The 23,069-nt window shown below is 39.2% G+C and overlaps 1 protein-coding gene across 2 annotated transcripts in view; it reads left to right on the forward strand.

The window, feature by feature from the left end:
- The window catches only part of LOC118820195 (A disintegrin and metalloproteinase with thrombospondin motifs 16), an 84,129-nt gene that overhangs the window by 17,087 nt on the left and 43,973 nt on the right, over positions 1-23,069 (forward strand). Inside the window, exons 4-9 of one of the 2 annotated variants that reach the window (XM_036588371.1) lie at positions 3,557-3,899; positions 8,641-8,843; positions 10,881-10,964; positions 11,655-11,814; positions 17,276-17,381; positions 18,137-18,274. In XM_036588371.1, coding sequence (XP_036444264.1) covers positions 3,557-3,899; positions 8,641-8,843; positions 10,881-10,964; positions 11,655-11,814; positions 17,276-17,381; positions 18,137-18,274 — 1,034 coding nt within the window. Of the gene's footprint in view, positions 1-3,556; positions 3,904-8,640; positions 8,844-10,880; positions 10,965-11,654; positions 11,815-17,275; positions 17,382-18,136; positions 18,275-23,069 lie in introns of those variants that run through there. The other variant, XM_036588380.1, reaches the window with a different exon arrangement.

A 23,069-nucleotide genomic window follows, 5' to 3' on the forward strand; every position in this document is an offset into this window, starting at 1 on the left:
AAAAAATGGTATTCCTGTGAGTTCTGTATTGATGCTGGACGTCTGGTTTATTTCAGCTAAAACTGATATGTTGTCTGAAGGTGTTACGCTGATAAAATCCTGATTTAACGCAGCGGTCACTCCACTTTTTCAGAGAAGTCATTACTACTTCATCTTCTTGAACAACCAAGCTGGTTTCTTTCCTGCAGGAGAAAAAAGGACATCTGTCATTTTGTTTGTGTGAATATTATGACGGCATGGGTGTGACCCAGAAACAGTCCACAATGAGGTGTAGTGGTGTCACTTTTTCCCTGAGTTAGAGTTTGGCACAAGTCTGCAGCCAATCAGTCTTTGCTCTAATCTATCCTACTGTGTAATTGCGTTAGAGGTTGGTATAATTCAGAGCCTGCTGAAGCTGGCATGAAGACTTAATGGCATTGATGGTAGCCATAAAACAGCAGCAACTTTAAAGCTCAGCATTTTTTATGCAGATCCTTACAGTGATCAGTGTCAAGACTGGCTTTTCTACAAAGAGGCATGAAAATGTGTTTGCATACAGACCCAGAGAAGGTTTGTAGTTAAGACTTAGCTTCTAGAGTAACTGGCAGCATATTGTGAGAATCTGCAGTGCTGTGCATCAAGCAAACACCACATCTACTTGGCTGAGGAAGTTCATCATTATAATTAGGGATGCAGTTGTGGAATTTCGTATGATTTTAGCTGAGCTGTGTTGCAATTTCATGACAAAAATAACATAGTCCAGGTAAGGGCACTCAAGCTGTATTTAAATGCTGCTGCTTAACTAATACCAAAATGTCTAGCATATAGTCAAAAACAAAAGTTACAACACCCCTGGTCAAATGACATGTTTTGTCGATTTTCTAAGTGAAGTTACACATCTTCTATAGAGAGTACACTTCTGCATATTTTAATGCATTAATTACTGTTTGTTTGTTTAATTTAAGATTTTTGAAAAAAATAAACCATAAAATGTGAAAAAGTTGAGGCGCATTTTTAATTGAGGTTTTTTCAATTTGTGCACAATAGAACCTGTGCATTAAATTTGCAGAAAAATGCCAGAAAAATGCCCCTGTAGAAGAGTCGTTAACATATTTTCACTTGATGAAATATTAATTATTAATTAATTAAAACATAGAACTTAAAACTTTGCATATGACTGTTGCCTCTTAACTGTGACATTGTACTTTGATTCAAGTTATTTAAAACTAATTTTATGCTCATTTGGAGTGAATAATGTTATTTATTTTTGTGTTGCATGTGTTCACTTAGCTCACATAGTGGTGAGCTTTGGGTTTGAAAAAAAAGGCAAATAAAAATCAGCCCAAAAATTGCCTGTTGTCCAGTTTGGCTTTAAGGAATGGAAATTCAGGACTTTATCAATTTACTAATTAATGATCAGGGCACTCCTAGTTGCATTTGTATGATAACAGCTATATATTAATCTATTTATTAATGTTTTAATATCTCAATATTTCAATATTTTCCTTGGCTGTTATAATGTATCATATCCTGTGTATCTGTTTTTATCTTTCCTGTCTAAACAAATCAAATTTAGTGTAGCTTCTGCTTTATTTTGGTCTCATCTGCTTTGAGTAAAGTTAGTGGCTCTAGTCATTTTAAGGGCCATAAAAGATTATGAGATGTGCAGATTACAGCTTTAGTGGCAGCATGAAATGGAAGGAATCAGCCCTGACTGACTGAATCACATTCAGCCTCAGCAAATCACAATAACATACCCACATACACATACAAATATGCATGCACACTAAACATGAACAATCACACCAGCCTCTCTCTGTGTTGTGGCTGGAACGTGGACCTCACACACACTGATGGCTTTGTGCTTGCCTACGTGGCTTTGCTGGTTTTCCCCAACACACGCACTTGGTCAGAGAGTGTGCTGATCACCAGCTGCTGTAAAAGCTTTTTTTAATCATCATGTGTATAAAGAGTGCTTAAAATCGCCCTGGTTTGACCCAGTCCCAGATTTTCTTCAGCCCTGAAAAGAAACAAGTTTTACAGGCCATTCTGTGTGTGATTGCCCTGCGGTGACTTGTAGTGCTGTTGATGATGACAAATGATAATCAGACTATCAGGTATTCTTTTTAATCTCGTTAGAGAAGAAATGCTGTGATGAGCCCAGTTTGGGCTGACTACTGTACAGAAATGGTCAGAGAGGAGAACAGAAGGGTCAGCTGAGTTCCTTCTCTGACCTAGCCTGACCCTCAGTTGGGGGTGTGGAGAGATCTTGGGAACTGAAAGCCGACACAGAGCCAAAAAAGACGATTTCATCCTGTTGTTTATAAACAATGCAAAACATAAACAAAGTGTTCAGAGCTTTTAAATATGGTTCTTCATCCATCACATGCTGTTTTTTGTTTTGTTTTTTGTGCATTCAGAGGGTTGTCTATAGGCAAGCTTTTCCCAACTCTTTTCTTCCACTTTTGGTTGTTTAGATTTAGAAATGTAGAGATTTCAAGCTTGAAATTCCTGATTTAACATCTTTTTGTAGGCCTCTCAGTGAGCAATTTGCTTGCAGACTGGAAATCAGTTTTTTTTTTAATTAATATAGTGTGTGAAACACTCTGTGTTTAGCTACTAGTGAGCAATGAGTGGTGAAAGTGCTGAGGTGAGAACCCCCTGCTGTGAAAACAAGTCACTTATGGCTACTGTGAAAAAGGGTTCATTTTCGAATTAAACTGCAGGAATGTATTTCCCCAACCCCCTCTTTCTGCTTTTGGACATTTGAATTTAGAAGCATAAAAAGTTTCAAACTTTGTCTCTTCAACTCTTAATGTAATTACACAATCAGGGACACAGGAAGTGGAGGTGCTGAGGGGGTGCAGCAGTGCAGCATTTACATAAAGTTTGCCAAGAACGAGAGAGCAGAGTAAAGATGTGGACCAGTGCTTTGATGCATCAGTTATATGTATATATTGTCATCTCCTGCCTCATTATAGCTCATTATGACATGTTCTGTTTGATGTAAATCATGAAAATTCTAATGAAAGAAAGGCTCATAATCATGTTTCATGACATCATCTCTCATGTCACTTATATGCTGCTTAAAATTTAACACCCCAACCCCCAAAGCACTTTCCTGTGTACACAGTTGCATAGTTGCTGTATAATGTATTACATTCACATTCAATTTACACCATTTAAACACATATCATTCAAACTCTATCCACTTTATTAGAAACCCCTACCTTGTATCTCCACCTTGCTGGGGTACAGTTAGAGGCTGTAGCTAATCTGCTGATACACAATTTGTGTTAACCATCCTCTAGCCCTTCATCTGCTATTGGCTGCAAATGTTTTGATTGGTGGACCACTCTCAACCTAGCAGTGAAACACTGACGTGTGTAACAACCTCAGCAACACCACTGTACCTGATTCGCTTGTACCAGCACCACAAACACTACCATACCACTACCATGTCAGTATCACTGTTATGTTGAAGATCCACCACCCAAAAGAAATCTGAACTAGTGAGATAGAAGTTAAGCTGATGCATGTAGCAAGATCTCTGACCAATGTGTGTGTTTCTCTGTAGTCAGGTTTGATCCGGACACAGGAGGCAGATTACTTCTTAAGGCCGCTGCTTCAACACCACCTGCACATGGAGAACTACACAGCACCAGAACACCACCACCCTCACATCCTTTACAAGAGACATGCAGCACCACACACTGCCAGAGAGACAGCCAGAGATTCAGCAGAGCCCACCAGAAAAGACGAGGAGGGTGATGGAGTGTTCAGAGACAGCAAAAGACTCAGAAGGTCTACACACATGCAGATGGTTCTGGGTGACCGCCTACACCGACGCCACATTCACCACAACGACTACAGGCATGGCACACGCCAGCGACTGCACTACTGTGGAAGAAGGAAGAAATGTATGTAAGGGCATTCTATATTACACTGCATTACAGTGTTTTATATCACAATTCTTTATATATGTTTCCTTATACTATGTTCAACTACATAGTATTATTCTACTGGAATTGATCTAACATTACATTTTCTACATTAAAATACCAGCATCAAATTAAATACCTTTAATATGTACATATATATATATATATATGTATATATATATATATATATATATATATATATATATATGTGTGTGTGTGTGTGTGTATGTATACACACACACACAGGGAGATTCACTCGAAAGAGGCCCCAAATATTCTGTTGTAACTCCTGTTAGGATGAAGCAATCTGAACCAAAAAAATACGCTACATACCTTGATGTATGTGTAATCGATTGCATTACATGCGGCACTGGAAGTCATCTCCGTTTTCTGCCAGACACATGAAGGGGTACGGGGGTATCCACCCAGAAGTTGCAAATGGAGGTTAAATGTCACGCCTACCTCCGACACAGGGGCATCCTGGCTTGTTCGAAGCTGCATATACTGAGGAGCACATTGCATGTTGTTTTGTTCAGATTGCTTCGTCCTAGCGAGAGTTTTACAGAATATTCAGGGCTTTTGAGTGAATCTCCGTGTGTATGTATATATATATATATATAATGTATATATAATAACTCATATAACATTATTTTACATTAAACTACATTGTATTTTTATATTAAACTACACACTGTTATACTATTTTATATACACCTAAGCAACTTTATAAAAAATGGTACATTATTCTACATTAAACTAAAATATGTCAGTCGGTAATAAGTGGAGAAACATAACCAGTGCAGATGTTTCCAGACAGGTGTACTGTATGATACAGTTAAGCAGCTTACATCCTACCTTGCCCTGTGGCATGTGTGAACATGCCAAGCAGCCCCAGATGACACTGATTTTTTTACTCTGAAAGAGGGTTCATTACTTGGGCATGGATGTCAGGAGCTTCAGTCACAAAGGCTACTCAACAGGCTAGAGTTTTAATAGGAGCAGAAGTGACATCTGTATTAGATCTATGGCAAAGACATCAGGAAATAGGATTGGAAACTGTGGTCGATGACTGTGATGCCTATGTATTAGTACAAGATGTAAGGATAAACAGAAGAGCAGCTGTTCCTCAGGTGGCTTAGAATGTCAATGTAGGACATGATCAGACTGTGTCAGCGTGAACAATCCATCCACAACCACACAGAGAGGGATATTATAGTAGAACTGCAATGCATAAACACTTTACTACAAAGACAAATGCACATTTGAGAGTTCAGTGGTGTAAAAATTACAGGCATGGATCTACAGAGATGTGGAAAGAACAAGTGGACAAGTGCATGTGTGGCATACACCAAAAGAACAGTACAGGCCTGAATGTTTAAACGCAGTGAGTGGGTCCAGTGGGTCTCTAATGCTGTGGGAGGCAATTTGCTTCTCCACTTGCTTCAAATCAGTACTGATTCATTCTGACTGATCACCTTTATGCTTTGATGAAACATTTCAATCCTTATGGGAGTGATCTCTTTACAGATGACAGTGACCACATACACAGAGCATGAGAGGTCACTGAATGGTTTGATTAGTATGGAATGGTGTAAATCAGGCTATGACCTTCACAATTACCAGATCCCATTGTAGTTTAACACTGATGGGGGATTTTGGACCAATGTGTTAGACAGCACTCTCCACCATTATCATCGGAACACCAACTAAGGAAATATTATTTGGAAGAATAGTATTCCATTCCTCAAGGCACAGTCAAGCTGTTCTGGCAGCTCATGATGGCCCATCACCTTACTAAGACACTTTATTTGTTTTTTTCCCTTTAACTTGTCACCTGTTCATAACATATATGAAAAAATGTTATGTTGGTCTGCATTAAACTGTGTTGCATGTTTATGCTGCTTCATCCCCAACACTGTTTCTCAATTGCCTTAATGAGTTTCATTGGACTAGAATTAGTATAGCTTTAAATGTGAAATGTTTTATGTTTTGTCTTTTACCCAGCAGAGTTCTGTTGGCACTTTTCAGTTGTCTCAGAGATGTTTTAAAATTTTAGGGCACTCAGCATAACCTAGAACAATGCAACAGATTCGCAAGAGAGGGTGTAAAGCACCAAGACATACGACTAAAAGCTGTTTTCGGTAATGAATCATACCAGGTAATGCAATTTAATCTAGGTCTTGCAAACCCACCCTAAACATTTAGAGTGTTAGTTTTTTACACATGTACTATTGACTCGGGGTCATTTACACTTAATAAGCGCTGCCCTTATTTCATTAAGGTTGAGTGCGATGAGGTCACAGCTGTTTATGCCCCGACGCTGACCTGTGTACATTTCATCCTGGTGACATCATCACACACCTGTGTTGTGTTTGGTCAAGGTCACATTACGCTCACCTGCTCTGAGCTCGCTCAGCATCAACACGCTGCGTTTGAAATCCGAGCGTCGTTCTGTGCCGACTGACCAGTCATCACTAAATTAAGGTCACATTCATCACATCAGCACTTATTAAGGCTTAAAGACATTACAGAGGAATGCCATTTGTGATTTATGATCTGTAAAACACTCCATAGAAGAGTACAAGAACACATGGAGATTATAGGTTGATTTATGGACATTTAAATGTACATGATCCCTGCTGTTCTTAAATACTACTGGGTCTTTATTATTAAATGGTTTGTCTGGTTTGGCTGCTGCAAATAGGGCTGACACAATCATTACATAATAGTCCAATGGCAGTTACTTGAGCTGATCACACTTATTTAAGCTTAGTACAGTGATTTTCCATAGGTATTAGCTTTCACAATCACAGTTTTTTTTTCATTTCACAGTGTTTACATTGCAACAAACAGAATGTGAATTGAAGAAAAGGCATGTATAGCTAATTCACCAATTTGGCCACTTCAGGCTGTATTTTAACAGTTGCATACAACTAACAAAAACCAGTTACATTCATCTGGCAATTAATTGTTAATTTCATGATCATGACAGGCCTAGCTACAAAAGGAACAGAAAGTGCAGACAGGACTCAAGTGTCCTTTCTCAAAGTCATATTTGATGAGTGTATATTTTGATTATATGGGAGATTTGATGCCTGTACATGTATGTGAGTAAATTAAATACTGCTGGATTAGATCAGTTCAGTCATTTTATTATCCCAGTGGGAAACTTGACCTACAGTCAGGTGCATGCAAAATGTAAAATGTACTAAAAATTTCTCCTAATTAACCTAACAAGAAAATTTAAAAAAAGAAATAAAAATGCATCAACAGAGTAAGATTTCCAATATAAACAAAATATACCAAACATACACATGCAAATTTAGCAAATTTAGCAAATTTATTGCACAGGAAGCAAAAGATTTGATGGAGGATTCCTCTCATCAGTGTGGCATTAACTTAGGGGTGTGTTTTAAAGGAGTATGTGTGCTCATAAGTAAATGTTCTGTGTATATTTGTCATGGAGATTGTACTGTACCATAACTTTACTACTGAAGTGATACCACTGAGTTTTCTTTATATGGTAAATTCACTCATAGTCTTTTTGCAAACTGAAGACCCAATATACATATGAGCTGTGCGGTGCTACAGCATTATCACAAAATGATAACAAAATACACCTACGGTCACATGCAAAAGTTTTGGAACCCTTAGTCAAATGGCATGTTTTGCTAAAAATCCCTGACACACTTCTTGCACATTTTAATGCACAATTACTGTTTATTTGCTAAATTTAACATATTGAAAAAAAACATAATGTGGTCTGCACAAAAGTTATGGCACATTTAGTACTGTATGTTTTATTTGCAATATGTTCAACTCAACAAATAAATAGAAACTATCCACCAGAATTTGCAGAAAAATTATGTAGTTAAGTTTGTTCCCTATAAATGACCCCCTGACACCTGACATGTTATGAAAATAATATCTATCAATATATGTCACCTCATGGTCAGACTTTCTACCAGGGGATCCCAAAGACCTTTGCCACTGTTCAAACCCTGGTGTTAAATCTTTTGTATGTGACTGTAACCTCATCCCACCATTAGATACTGTTGCTCTGTCTGGCAAGCTTTCAAACCCAGCATGTCAGCTGTTTTCAATGGTGAGGGAAACCCATGACACAAAATCTCATGAGTGAACAAGAAAGACTTTATTTGCTAGCTAGACTTAGACAGCTACTTTAACAACTTACCTTTTTTTTTGACAAGTTTAAGGGGCGGTATGGTCTGAGGCATCATTTAATCCCAATCCTACACCTTTCTTCTTGTCTTCAGGTTAGGAAAGAGTGAAATTCAATGTAGAAATTCCTCACACACAATGCTGCAGCTCATCATTCTAAGCTAGGAGTTCTAAGTTCTAAGTTAGGATTGGACAATTGGTACTTAGGAAAAGGGCTTACGTTCTCAAACTGAAGAGAGATGGTTCCACACATGGTCAAATTAAGTGGTTCGCTCACCAAGATATTCTGTTCAACAAATGAAGAGAGTATGATGTGGTCTATACCAATCAATAACAATAGCAGCGGACCACTGACAGAGTAGAAACATAAAAATCAGTGGAAAAAAATGATCTAGCTATTTGTGATGGCTCAAATAAACTAAAATGTTCAAAATCAATGTCCAAAACTGAGGGGGCCAGAAGATCTTGTTGAGAAGACAACACCCCCTTTTGCCCTAAAGAATTACTTTTTGAAGTATCTTTTCATTTCTTCTCACAGATATGCCAAAGCCTCCAGAAGAAGACATCCACATTTTGCCTGATGAGTACAAGTTCCTGCCCAGAGGCAAGCGGGCTGTGATGTTTCAGACCCCTTCAAAACAGAAGCTGAATGTTGAGACACTGGTGGTGGTGGACCAGAAGATGATGGAGAATCACGGCCATGAGAACATAACCACATACGTCCTGACTGTTCTCAACATGGTAAGTCATATAGTAGCAGTCAACCATAAAGACACACCTTTTTACCTTTTTTTTACATTTTACAATAAAAGTGATGACATCAAAACTATGAAATTGCACATGGAATTATGCAGCACCCGCAAAGTGTCAGACAAGGAAAAATAAACTAGCCCCCTTTTTACCTTGATGCAATTTTACATATTCTTTAAATTCTCCTAACCAAGTTCATGAAAAACCACCTGAGACCCTTTTCTAAAAGTGTTTAAGAAGTTCTACATGTACTGAGATCTTGTCAGCTGCTGAAAACTCATTCAGGTGACATTTTAAAACTATATTTTGTCAAATTATTCTTTTGGTTTGGAAATAAATTAATGCATCAACTGCACTATTTGTATTTGAGGCACATTTCAAGCACTTAGTCTTAAAGGTCATGAAAAACATTAGATCAGGTGTGTCCAAAATTTGAATGGTGCAGTACATCGATGGCTCTGTAAATCCATTCCTTGCCCCATTCATTCACTCGTTCACCTGTCCATACACCCATCCATCTGTACGTGCATTCCTTAGCGTAATGCAACACACGTTTGACTTGGCTTGAGAGACCATGTCAAGGTGAGGTCACTCCATGTGTTTCTACTCGCTGAGGTCTCAGTTCTACCTAATAACCTGTGGAATCCAGAACCAGTCCTGTCTGTGGTGAATACAGCGCAGAAAACATACTGGCACTGCTCAAAACTCCCCGTCTCATCAGGCCCTGGGGGCTTAAGACGTAGATAGAAATAATATTGCATTTCGCAGGGTGGACGCAATAAGTGGTGTCAGGTCTTAGGTGTCCTGAGCACCCCGCATGGAGGTGTTGCTGAAAAGACAAAACAACCAAAGTGAAAGATCCTGTGCTCAGGTCCAGTTACCAGGGTTATGATACCTGAGCTTCTTAACCCTCTAAACACAGAGCTTAAAAGTGGCCATCTTATTATTGACTGTGTATTTCACACCATCATCAAGTAATCTGTGTCCTCTGATTCGTCACAAGCACAGGTTTTCAGTTACGCCACTTCACTGTGCCACTAAACATGAATATTGAATAGAAAGATGTATAATGTGCAAAAGAATAAAACGAAGTGTCATGATTGGATATGCTGGATGGAATGTATAATGGTGCGATTGGCGTCCAAGCACTGACAGACAAAAGAGAGTGCATGTAGTGGTCAGACAGTCCTGAGGGCTCTGCAGATGTAGTCCAGACACAGTAACTCATATGGTCAGAAGACTCAGTTTCTCTAGTTTAGTATGAAATTTGAAGCATATTGATCTCCAACAGTTGAAAAGTTATTAGAGTGTAAAGACAAAAGTGTCCTAAATATGTCAGCACTAACACGCTCGGTCTTACAAGGATAAACAGTCTTTAGGAGTCTTTGAGTCCTGCGGCATGTGTAGGATCAGGAAAGGAAGAGAAACTGATGAGGAAAGACCTGAACATGAGTTTTTCGTTTTCTTCAAAGTGAGTTGTCAATCACACTTTGACCCCTTGGGTCCCCCATGGCGTAGACGCCTTGAACGTCTCTTCTTACACTTTATTGAACTATTTCTCACTCATAGCTCATTGAAAGAGAGAAATTCTCTGGAACATGCAGACTCTAAACTTTCAATCAATACCATTTGTGTTTGTAGGAAGAAGCTATTATTTATTGTTGATTTGATGTAGTTATTGTAATAAAGTTATTGTTGTGCACACAGTCTTATTTCTTTACATATTTGCCTCACATTTGTCACATTTTGACTTTGGAACAAATAGAAAAAAGAAAATGTTGGAAGTGTGGACTCAAATCTTTTGATACAGAATGTAAATTAAATGCAAATGTGATGAATTACATAATTAACTAACTGATTTTATTATGTAATTACTTATGAATAAGTATGTAATGACAATAACAAGACTTAACCCTAGTTAGATTTTCTCTGCTCTTGTTTTAACCTGCGCAGTTCAGGTAATTCGGTTACCTAGTGTTACCATAAAAACGAATGCATTTTACAGGTACGGTGTCTTTTTCTGTGCAGGTCTCTACTCTTTTCAAGGATGGAACTATAGGAGGGGATATCAATATAGTGATTGTTGGCCTGATACTGCTGCATGAAGACCAGGTGAGGGGATGACGTTCAGTCTTACTGAGCTGTTATAATTATTAGCCGTCATTGCCTTTCGTTTCTTTACAAAGTCATTCTGGGAAAGTAAACCAGTGCCTACTTGGAAGCAGTTGTCTGTTTTTTTACTTTTTTTTTTTTACTTTCCTTGAGGGACTTGTTTCTTTGGCCCATGTAGCTGGACAGATCTCATTTTACAGTGACAGTTTAATTGGACAGACACCATACCTCAGCCAAATGAGTTTGGACTCTGGGCCAGTAAAGCCCCTGTTACTGATACACCTGCAGTAACACAGACGAAGCAGAAGAATGCAGACAAATACCATCGTCTCCTCTTTTTGGCTGCACGATTAGAGACAGTTGCCCTGACTGCCTTTGGCTCGTCCTGCAAAATTAATTGTCTGTAGACTCATTAAACTAAAAGAAGGTTAAGAAGGGCAGGAGGTAATACAGTCCCTGAACAGTGCTCAACAGTCTTCTTTTTTTCCTCTCTTCTCTTCTCTTCTCTTCTCTTCGCATATTCTGTTCTTTTTTCATTATATCTGTTTTTGTCTCTTATGTTCTTTTCTCTTTTGTCTTCTTTACTCTTCTCTTCCCATGTCTGTTCTTTCTCTTCTCTTCTCTATCTTTCTGTCACTGACACTCTCTTTCTTTGTCATTTCTCTCTCTCTCTGTCTCTCTCTATCTCAGGAAGGGCTGGTTGTTAGCCACCATGCAGATCACACTCTAAATAGTTTCTGCCAGTGGCAGTCAAGTTTGGCGGGACGTGAGGGCCGTCGTCATGACCACGCAATTCTCCTGACAGGGCTGGACATCTGCTCGTGGAAGAATGAGCCATGCGATACTCTGGGTAAGACCTAAACCTCTTAAGCCTAGTGATTACTGAATCTTGTTTTTCTGACCATGTAGTCATGTTCATTGGGAAGTTAAGGTCAAAAAGACTGAAGCCCATCTGTTGTCATGCATTTTGTAGGCCGCCCTCTTCCTCACTCAGGTTTTATTTGCATGGTGGATCATTCTCAACACAGCAGTGATGCCAACATAGTTGTGACTTGTTAGGCGTTGTTGTGCTGGTATGAGTGTGTCAGGCACAGTGGCGTTGCTGGTGTTTTTACACACTGTAAACACTTACTGGTAAACACTTAGACATCCCGGCATTTGTGGTCCACCTTGTAGGTGTGCAATTAGAGACTATTACCCATGTAAATTAAACATTTACGGTGCCACTAATGAACCTTGCATAAAAGCAACCACAGCTGATCTATCAACATGTGCACAAAAGCCTTTTTGCATGCAAACAGGTCACCACTGAGCTGCAGGTTTCAGTGCACCTTCATTTATATGCATTTTAAGAAGCAGCAGTGACCATGCAAATTGACAACCCAGAGCGATTTGTAACCCAAACTGCATCAAAGAACTCTGAAAAAATGTTTGCTCTTTAGCATCAAGGAGAAGGAATTGCAATTACTTTGAAAATAACCACAGCACTGTAAGAAGGTGTGCAAGAAAGCAGGAAGAGAGACAGAGGAAATGGAATATTCCATATTAAATAATTATACTCTTTCAGATTTGTTATTAAAAGCAAGCTTTTCTTTTTGTTTTTTTATTTAGTTCTTGCCATCTTTTTTTAATTAATCCAGATGCACTGGTAGTTCCAATTTCATTTATCTTTTTCACAATGATTTTCCAAGGTGCACATCTTTTAGCACCTGTGACTCACCTGCTCCATCAGAACTTCTAATTTTTAGAGAACTTTCTGTTCTTCTGTCTGCCCTCCATGTCACCAACTGGTTAAAACATTTTGGGTGGATCTGTATATTAACGGCAGCCAATTTATGGTTGACATCATTTAAATAGCAGGTCACAGTGAATCAGCTTCAAATCCAGGACCATCTGTGCTGGTTAATGTTTAGCTTTTGTGAAAGTTTTATGTATATTTATATATATGTGTGTATATTAATTTTAGATGCTTATGAAAAACCAAAACTGAACAATAAATAGATTAAGCTATGTCAATATTTTCTATATAGCAAAGGGTTCTTCTATTGTAACAAGGCTGACATCCTAACAATAGAAGAATCCTTTCTGGTGCTACATAGAATCCTTTCTCCATCATTCTCCATCAATCTGAAGTACACTTTCATGATGCAAAGAACTCTTCAATCATGAAAAGGGTTCTTTGAGTGTTCGTGATTCTGTGCAGAATCATTTTCTTTACTAAAGAACCATTGAAGAAGCATCATTTTTAAGTGTGTACTGGTATAACAGTTATGGCAAAACACATATCTAAGGAAGAATTTCAACCGGATGAACCAGTATACCACACGCTACTATGTTTATGGCAGGTGCCAACCTAATAAAGGTACCTAATAACCGGCCACTTGGTGTGCCTTAATGTGAAGTTTGCTTATCGGTGGAAACGGTTATTGATTGAATATTTTTGGATTCATCCCACATAATACTGACTGCTCAGTATACATTTGAACTATATATCACATTTCGACAGATGCGCAACTTCTTTCAGGCATCCTTATCTTTCCCTGTATAATGACCACAAGTTAAGTCTGCTGGGATTGACCCTTGTGATAACTTTGCTTTGTTTTTCCTTGAGAACCACGTTCATCCACCTAGTCTACTTCAAAGCCTGCTGTCTTGACTAACCACTAAGCCATTAGCCCATTCGCCATGCCCTTCAGCCACCAGGCCATGGTTCAAAGGTGCTGGGAACCTGGTGCTTGGGGCTGGAGCTGTGATTAACTCCTCCCCAAAGCCTATAGCTAGCAGCCCTAAACCCTCAGAAGTGCAGGGGAAGAGGAGCTAATGAGGATCTCACGCCAGTCCGAGGTCAGAGAAAGATTAAAGGCTAGCATTCTGGCTCTCTTAGCCCTCTTTATCTAGGTCTGGAATACCCTATACAGGAGTACTCTGAAATAAGCTTGTTTCCAAAGTGGGAGAACACTGTGAAGTTGGACTGTTCTTCTCAGTAGTTTGGAGTGTTTCCAAAATATTTTTTTGCTTCTTTATTTTCATCGTAATGACATTCAGCCATGTTTCTTCTCAAAATTTGGTACTCCTAGTGTGATCATGGAAATTGGTGTTGCATAACCATGGAAATGGGGGTGGACCACTAATCCATTGATATGGTTATGAGATGTCAACTACAACTTTACAAGACAGAAAACATTGCTTAATGCATTAGAAAAGGATGTGGTAGTTTTCTTTTGCTTCAGATATCACTAGAAAGACATGGCAGCATGTAACAGCAGTAATATGAATTCAATCCATGCACTTTTATTGTTGCTGTTCCATATTTTTCCCTTTTGGACCATATTTCCTCATCAGTCCTGCCTGATTTATGAGCTCAATAACATTATCTCTCACACATGTTGTGGGACTGAAGAATTTCATAGCTCTGATGAAAAGCAAACACAGAAAAACCTGAAACACTCTCTGTCCCCTACACACCTGCCAGAGGCCTGCAGGCCAGACCCCGTTGTGCAAGGTGTTCTCCACATTATCTGATGAAACACACATCAGTGGCCTCGTTTCAGCATAGTTTTCCAGGATCAGTTTGGATGCTCTGGAGTCACAGCCTTAGAAAACAGGGAAATCAACTGTGATCTCTTTAGATGTGGATGTTTCTAATTGTGGTGTTGATAAAAATGTTTACTATCTGGCCATTCATCTCCAGCAGATGAAATAATATTGGCCTGACCCCAGTGTTTGCTTTCATTTTACAATTCCTTTTCCAAAAGAGTTGGGACGCTGTGCAAAATGATGTGCAAAGCATTTAAACCCTATATTTAATTGAAAATAGTACAAAGAAATATATATTTTTGAAAATACGTCCGTTTTAAATTTGATGCCAGCAGCACATTTCAAATAAGTTGGGACAGGGGCAACAAAAGACCGAAAAAGTCCACTCACAACTAATTAGGTTAATTGGCAACTGGTCAGTAACATGATTGAGTATAAAAAGAGGATCCCAGAAAGACTGAGTCTTTTAGAAGTAAACATGGTGAGGGGATCATCACTCTGTGAAAGCCTGCATGGGTAAATAGCAATAACATCCAGAAACGCTGCCACCTTCTCTGGGCCAAAGCTCATTTATGCTGGACTGAGGTGAAGTGGAAAAGTGTCCTGTGGTTCGACGAATCAGAATTTGAAATTCTTTTTGGACATCATCGACGCTGCGTCCTCCAGGGCGGGAAGAGAGGAGGAGAGGGACCATCCAGTTCGTTATCAGCGCACAGCCAGCATCCATGATGTTATGGGGTACATTAGTGCACATGGCATGGGTGACTTGCACATCTGTGAAGGCACCATTAATGCTGAATAATACATAAAGGTTTTGGAGCAATATATACTGCCATCCAGATGGCATTTTTTTCAGGGAAGCCCTTAATCCAGTAACTCAATGCCAAACTACATTCTGCATGTATTACAAAAGCATGGCACTGTTGTAATAGTCTGGATGCTAAACTGGTCTGCCTGAAGTCCAGACCTGTCACCCATTGAACACATTTGGCATGTTATTTTACTTTTAAAACTACAACAATTAGTCTCCTCACTTATAGAGTGTTGTTAAAAGAAGAAGGTGATGTAACACAGTGGTAAACATGCGCCTTTCCCAACTTTTATGAAATGTGTTACTGACATCAAATTCAAAATTGGCATATATTTTGCCAATAACAATGAAATTTCTCAGTTTCAACATTTGATATGATGTCTTTGTACTATTTTCAATTAAATGAAGGGCTTAAATGATACACATCTCACTGCATTTTGTTTTTATTTGCATATTGCACAGTGTCCCAGATTTTTTTGGAAACAGGGTTGTATAGCTATTTAACTTGGTGTTCTTTGTTACTCTGTAATTTAACATTGCTTATGGCATCACTGATTTCAGTGGGAGGTTCTGTAGGAATTACACCTTTCTGTAAAAGGGAATCAGATGCTCTTACATTAATCAGTTAATCTTTTCAAATATCTCTGTTTTTGCATGACTTAAAAGGTAATAGAAGAGGTTATAATAATAATGAAAGAAGCAAGAAATTAGTCCGTAAACAATCTACCAGACCAAAAGATTCACAAACATAAATTGTCATTTTGTATATCATGAGCATAAAGAAGGAAGGTCCACACTGATAAACTAGGGCTTGCTACTAAGCTCAATATTTAATAAAGAACCAGTGATGTGTAATTCTATTGGGACTGCCAGATAGGGCTATATTACATAAACTGTATCAAAAGTATGTGGACACCTAACCACCTAACCATCACACCTATATGAGCTTGTTGGATATCCCGTTTCAAAACAATAAGCATTAATATGGAGTTGCCCCTCTTTTGCAGCTATGACAGCCTCCAGTCTTTATTCAGCCAAAAGAGCATTTGTAAGGTCAGGCAGTGATGTTGGCTGAAAAGACCTGGCCCCTAATTGATGTTCCAATTAATGCCAAAGGTATTCAAAAGGGTTGAGGTCAGGACTCTGTGCAGGCCACTGGAGTTCCTCCACACCAGATTCTTCAAACCATGTCTCTATGGGCCTCGCTTTATGCACAAGGGCACAAAGCAAAAGGCCTTCCCCAAACTGTTGCCACAAAGTTAGAAGCATATAATTGTGTAAAATGTCTTTGCATGCTGTAGTACCAACATTACCCTTCACTGGAACTAAGGAGCCTAGCCCAAACCCTGACAAACAGCCCCAGATCTCCTTCACCAAAGGATAGGTAGCATTCTCCTGACGTCCACCAAACCCAAATTTGTCCGTCAGACTGCCAGATAGTGAAGAATGATTCATCGCTCCAGAGTATGTTTCTACTGCCCCAGAGTCCAATGGCAGTATGCTTTACACCACTCCTGCCGCTTGGCATTTTGCATAGTGATCGGACATGTGTGCAGCTTCTTGGTCAATGAAACCCATTTCATGAAGATCCTGATTAACAGTTATTTTGCTGTTGATGCTTCTGTAGGCAGTTTGGAACTCTATAGTGAGTGATGCAACAGAGGATAGGTGATTTTTATGTGCTTCAGCACTCTGTGGTCCCACTCTGCAAGTTTGTCTTGTCTACCATTTTGTGGCTGGGCTTTTAGATGCATCCATTTTACAAAAATCATACTTACAGTTGACCAGTCCTGCTCCCACTAAAATCTCAAAACCAAAAAAAAAACTGAAGGTACAGCTGGTGTGTGGGTTTGTCCTGTACAGTTATGTGATTTCCTCGTCACATGTCAGTTCAGTACGTCTAAGTGTTCTAGTTCTCTGGACTGAAAACTGATGAAATAGTGCTGTGTCTCTCTTCCTCCAGGCTTTGCCCCCATCAGTGGTATGTGCAGCAAGTACCGTAGCTGCACTATCAATGAGGATACAGGTCTGGGCCTGGCCTTCACCATTGCTCATGAGTCTGGCCACAAGTAAGCGCAGCTCTCACCTTCAATACATCACATTTAGCTGCGTTTAGTGTCCTCCTCCAGGGAATTGATGTTCTTGCAGGAGTTGGTTCCAACATTTAAAGGAATACTTTTAGTAATTTTCTACCTAATCTGTATCTACTGCATCTGTGTTAATTACCACAGACACTAACTTCAGTTTGTATGCAAACAAGTCATGCAACATTGACTGAAAACACAGTTATAATAGAAGCCAACAGGCAGTTGTTTCTATTGGCTGGGGTAACGAAACAGATGTGAAAGATAGAGATAAGACTGAAAAACACAGGTATTCCCTAAATCTGTCAGACCAGATCCAGCTAATGAGAATCTTCAGACAACACTGTCATCAGATGTGGTGGATTGGAAATGATTTGGGTTAGAAATGGATTGGGTTGCACAATGTCATTTGTTAATCATTATCAGAGCATTGGTCTGTAATACTGACATCACAGAAGGCTGCAATATGCCGGATGATCCTAGTAAGTTTCTTAGATGGATCAAGGCATTTACATGATATAATAAACTTAATCATTTTAATATAACAAAAACAAATTGACAATTTTGACAACACTATATTAAGATATTAATATGTTTTAGCATATTGCAAGACTATAATTGTAATTTCAGGCATGATATTTTCTCTATATAATGCAGCAGGAGTTTCCAGCAGGAGGATTGTGTTGTTCACCATGTGACCTCTATAATAATTAAAATACATTTTTTTTTTTTGCTTTCAGTTTTGGAATGGTCCATGATGGGGAGGGGAATGTGTGTAAGAAGTCTGTTGGCAACATAATGTCCCCCACACTGGCTGGCCATAATGGCCTTTTCTCCTGGTCATCCTGCAGCCGTCAGTATCTCAGTCGCTTTCTCAGGTTGGTACTCATTCACTTTCTAACATATCCAGCCTAAACATCACTGAATTCTGAATTACTGCTCCAAGTCATGAGTTACTATTACAATAATACATATAATAAGTTATTATTATTGTAGTTGTTTATGTTGTTGTTGTTGATAATGTTTGATACTTTTTTGTTATTGTGATGTTATCACCATTATCGAATAATAGCTAATACTGTGATATGAAGTTTGCATTGCCCACCCTAATCTAAATCTGTCTTTTCTAAAATAGTTTCTCAGTGTACCCACGATGCACATGGTACACTCAGAGAACTTTCTTGTGACATAATCTATCATCATACTGCCCACCCCTTATAGCCTGTATGTCTTATTATCTATTATCTAACTGATGCAAATTCACTGCAGCAAGTTTATCAAGATCAAGCTTATTCCGCCTGTTTTGCAACCATAGTGCCTCCTTCCAACTATAGATCCAGCCAGACTATGTTTTGCTCTCCAGTACTGTAAGTAATCCGAAAACTAACATAACAGTAGGCACCCTTCAGAAAGACTACCCATCAGTCACATGCTATCGCTATTAGCAGCCCACAGCAGGAACAAACAGACTTGCACTCAAAAACCAGGCTGCTCCAAATTAACATCTGTGCCCTTTACAGAGAATGCTCTAAATCATCCATCATCCATTCGGGCTCACACACCGGGCTGCCGGGCGTCTAGACGCAGCCTCATCCTTTACAAGCTCTATTTGTGGAAGTGTTGTGCGAAAATAGAGCCAAAATGGCCCCCACTCTAATGTGTAACGTTGGGCAGCTCGAGCCGGTCTTAAGTCTCGGGCCACTGTCCAAGCGAGTAGTCTGCGCATGTGTAACTTGACCGAGCCTGCACTACCGGCCCTAAATTAACCTGCTGGTGAAATGAAATGCAAAATATCCACTGCCACTCAGATGAGACTGATTTAGTGAGGCTTTCATTAGTGAAGACAGACTCCATGACCTCAGCCTTGTTAGAGCATGACAGAGGTCTGGCCTCGAACTGGGGTCAGTGGTGTCGGGACAAGCCGGCTGAGGCTGAGGGTCACATGCTGGGGTCTGCTCTCCCCCTGTCTATGCTTTTAAACTGCAGCAATTTAACCCAAATGTAGCTCAGCTAATCAAGGATTTCTGAAAGCATTGATTAGATGAATCAGGTTGATTAAGGTTAGAGCTGGAAGGTAGGTCTTGCAAGATTGGTAAATGCTAGTCTATCTCATTTATCATTGATCTGTCTATCCATCCATCCGTCCATCCATCCATCCATCCGTCCACCCACCCATGCATTGTTTACTTTATTTTACTTGTAAATTGGTTTAGGTAAATAAATTTAACAGTTGCATAATAAATACAGCCAGTTATATTCAGTAATGCACAAGTCGTTCGGTTTAGGATTCATGAACAATCTTGAAATTAGTATAGTTAGAAATAACAGCAAATGCAACCATTAATGCAACACATACAATAAACATGAAAATATCTGAACACATATAATACATTTATTTCTCTGTCTTTCTCCTTTTAAAGTCTGTCCAGTTTAATCTTAAGTACTATGTGACATTACTGAGAAAGACTGAATTTGAGGTTAAATGAACTGAAATAAATCTTTACTGTAAATAATGAAAGACCCTAAAACAAAGCTTTGCTTTTGAAATAGGTTGGATACCTAAGATGTATTAATCTTATGTATGCTTGCTATCTGAAGTGACACTGACAAGGTAGTGATATGGTGGTGTGTTTGTTCGAACAAGTGTATCAGGTACAGCAGAGTTGCTGTTGTCACTGTTAGATTGAAAGTAGACCACCACCCAAATATATTCAGGCAAGAGCTGCTCTGTGGTCCACTGATGAAGGACTAGAGCAGGGGTGTCAAACTCAACCACTAAAAGGGCCATACTACAAAATCTTAACAAATCCGTGGGCCAGAGAACACCTATGTTTTTTTTTTTTTTAATTAACAAAACCCGAACTGGCCGTTGTTTATTCAAAATACGCCAAATTGTGAACAGCGAAATATAGGCACTTGTAGTAGACCTTGAAATATTACATGAAAACTTGAAATATTCAAAATGTAAATGTCCCCAGGTACTCAGTCTTTTGAATCTACCTATTTGCTTGAACTAGACACCTGGGATCCTTCTTTTACTGCAAGTTCATTAATGCTTAGGCTCTTTCTGAGCTGCTGAGCTGACATTAGGGTGTTTATACTGGCTGAACTGCAGCTGAAATGCAGCTAGACGTAGACTGTTGTTGGGGGAGGAGAGTCAGAGAACACGTTATGTTGCAGGGCATGCTGGGGACTGCAGTGCAGCGCATTGTGAAGCTAATATTCATAGAAAATTAAAATACTTTTGTGGGCCGTGGATTGTGTCGCGGACCTGATTTGGCACTTGTATTAATAGGAAATTAAAAAACTAATATTAATAGAAAATTAAAATACTTTTGTGGGCCGTGGATTGTGTCGCGAGCCTGATTTGGCCTTGTGTCTGACACATGGGGGCTACAGTTCACCTGCAAGGTGAAGCTACAAAGGAGAGGTTTCCAATAATGTGGACAGTATGCTTTTGAATCATGTCTCCTGGAGGCTGTACAGAGGGGCTAAGAGCTTGCATGTTTTCATGCACTGCCCACCCAGCATGAAGGTAAAAAAGATGGATCATTTTAGGCAAACTAACACAGAACAGGCCTGTGCAAACTGCTTAGACAACCACGCAAAAAAAACAAACAAACAGGAAGCAGCACACAGAGTCTGATGGCATCTTCTGTAACTGTAACTCTTCCCCTCAGAGCTCCTCCTCTTTCATCTCTCCCTCCCAAAAGGAAAGCAGAAAGCCTAGAAGGAGAACAGTCTCTCAGTTCGCTGAGGCCTGTGCTCCTGCTGCGTGATGCGCCAGCAGTTTAGCATCTCTTTAATGTGGGAAGCAGCTGGAAGGAGGTGACAGAGCAGAGTGAGGATGCACAGCTCTTGTCAGATCCAGCTCCAGATGTGGCTGAGCCGAAAGAGTCGGGGCTAATTGGAAGCAGAGAGCGAGTTATGCGCTGAAGAACGGATTCATAAATCAGACAAGGCTTCCGCAGAATAGAAGCGGAGTAGCTAGGCCCGTGTGTGTACGCAGACAGAGTTTTCTCAGGCTGACACCATGTGCAGAATAAAGTGTAGGGTCTGTTTTGCCCACTGTGATGCTGTGTGACAGACTGTTATTTGTAAAAACAGAAAAAATGCAGACAAAATTCAGACTTTATACTGGCTGCAAATGGTTGATCATATGTATGCAACTTTTTTGTAGATAACAGAATGTCACAGTGTTAGAAACCACATAAACAAGTCTATGTGAGTCATATATATTTCTTGTATTTATTTTTTTTCTCTTGAAGTACATTTTGATATTTGTCTTCTTTTATGTACCAAAAACTTAAATTCCGAATATTAGATATCGTAATACATTTTTATATGACTATTTACAATCTCTCCTAATCCCTCATAAATAAACAGGCTGTTTTTATTACTGTGCCTTTGAGGCTTACATAAATAATGAATGTGTTCTGCCCTGGTTGGCCACCCTGTATTATGCTTTATTTAAAAAGCAGTCCAGGCTGAAACAGGTTTGAGGCAAGTGTGTGATGATTTAGGCATGCAGTTTGTATAATTTATGGGGTGTAGGCTTCCATTATTTGTTAGCTACTTTAGCTTTGAGGCTCCAGTGCAAAACTAAAGATCTAAACTTAGAAACCAGCCATTTCTTGGCTGATGAACTTCATTTGCTTCATTTGATAAAAGAGGAATGCTTTGTAAGTTTGAATTCTCACCAAACTACAAAAACCTGTCACTTTTTGTCTTTACAGACAACATTTGGTATACATTAAATCCTGATTTAATCATTTGGTATACATTATACATGATATGCCTCTCATCTTACAGATGCCATATGTCAAACATAAGGCCCGCCAGATCAGACCTACAGCACAATCCTATCTTATTTTTAAAATTTTTGATCAACATTAGCTCATTTTTCAGTGCACTGCACTACAATCCCCAGCATGCACTGCAACATAAAATGCACTTTCACCCCCTTCCTCCAGCAACAATCCATATGAGACAGCAGTTGCACCACAATTCTTTTTTTTTCGGAATATATTTTTCAAGAATTCATGGTCCAGTACAAGTTTCTATATTTTGTTGTTGACATTTTGGCATATTTTGAATAAACTGTGGCCAGTTCAGGTAAATTGTTGTTTAAAAAAGTGTTGTCTCATCCACAAATTTGTTGATTTTTTGTCATATGGCCCTTTTAGTGGTTGAGTTTGACACCCCTGTTTTAGGTTGTGAATACTTGCAGATGCTCAGACTAACTTGTGACTGTCAGTGTGTCTCAGCCATGTAGGTCCTTAGCAGCTCACTTAGCAGCAGTGGTCTGTGGGGGGGCCTTTCTCTGGAGCTAGCGCCTGTTTAGAAACTGTTAGAAAATGCACCTGCAATTACACTCATCATACCGATATCTCCTGCTTTATATGTCAATGATAAAAGACAAAAACTAAACAAACAATGCTATTAACAGGAATAATGATATCAGGCATATTCATTATAGACGTTCAGTGTTGTTGTCTATTACAGTAACGTTTATTTCATTTCATTAGTAATTTTTTATGTAATGTGTAAGCTGCTGTAAATATTTTAGCGAAGTAGCCAAATAACCATCATTCAGTGCTCTTGTTTGGAGTACGAGAAGCTGCTTAAAATGCGATAAAATGCGCAGTTACTGTGAAATGAGATCCAGTGGCA

This window comes from Colossoma macropomum, unplaced genomic scaffold (genome assembly GCF_904425465.1).
Source record: "Colossoma macropomum unplaced genomic scaffold, Colossoma_macropomum, whole genome shotgun sequence".
Taxonomy (NCBI): Eukaryota; Metazoa; Chordata; class Actinopteri; order Characiformes; family Serrasalmidae; genus Colossoma; species Colossoma macropomum.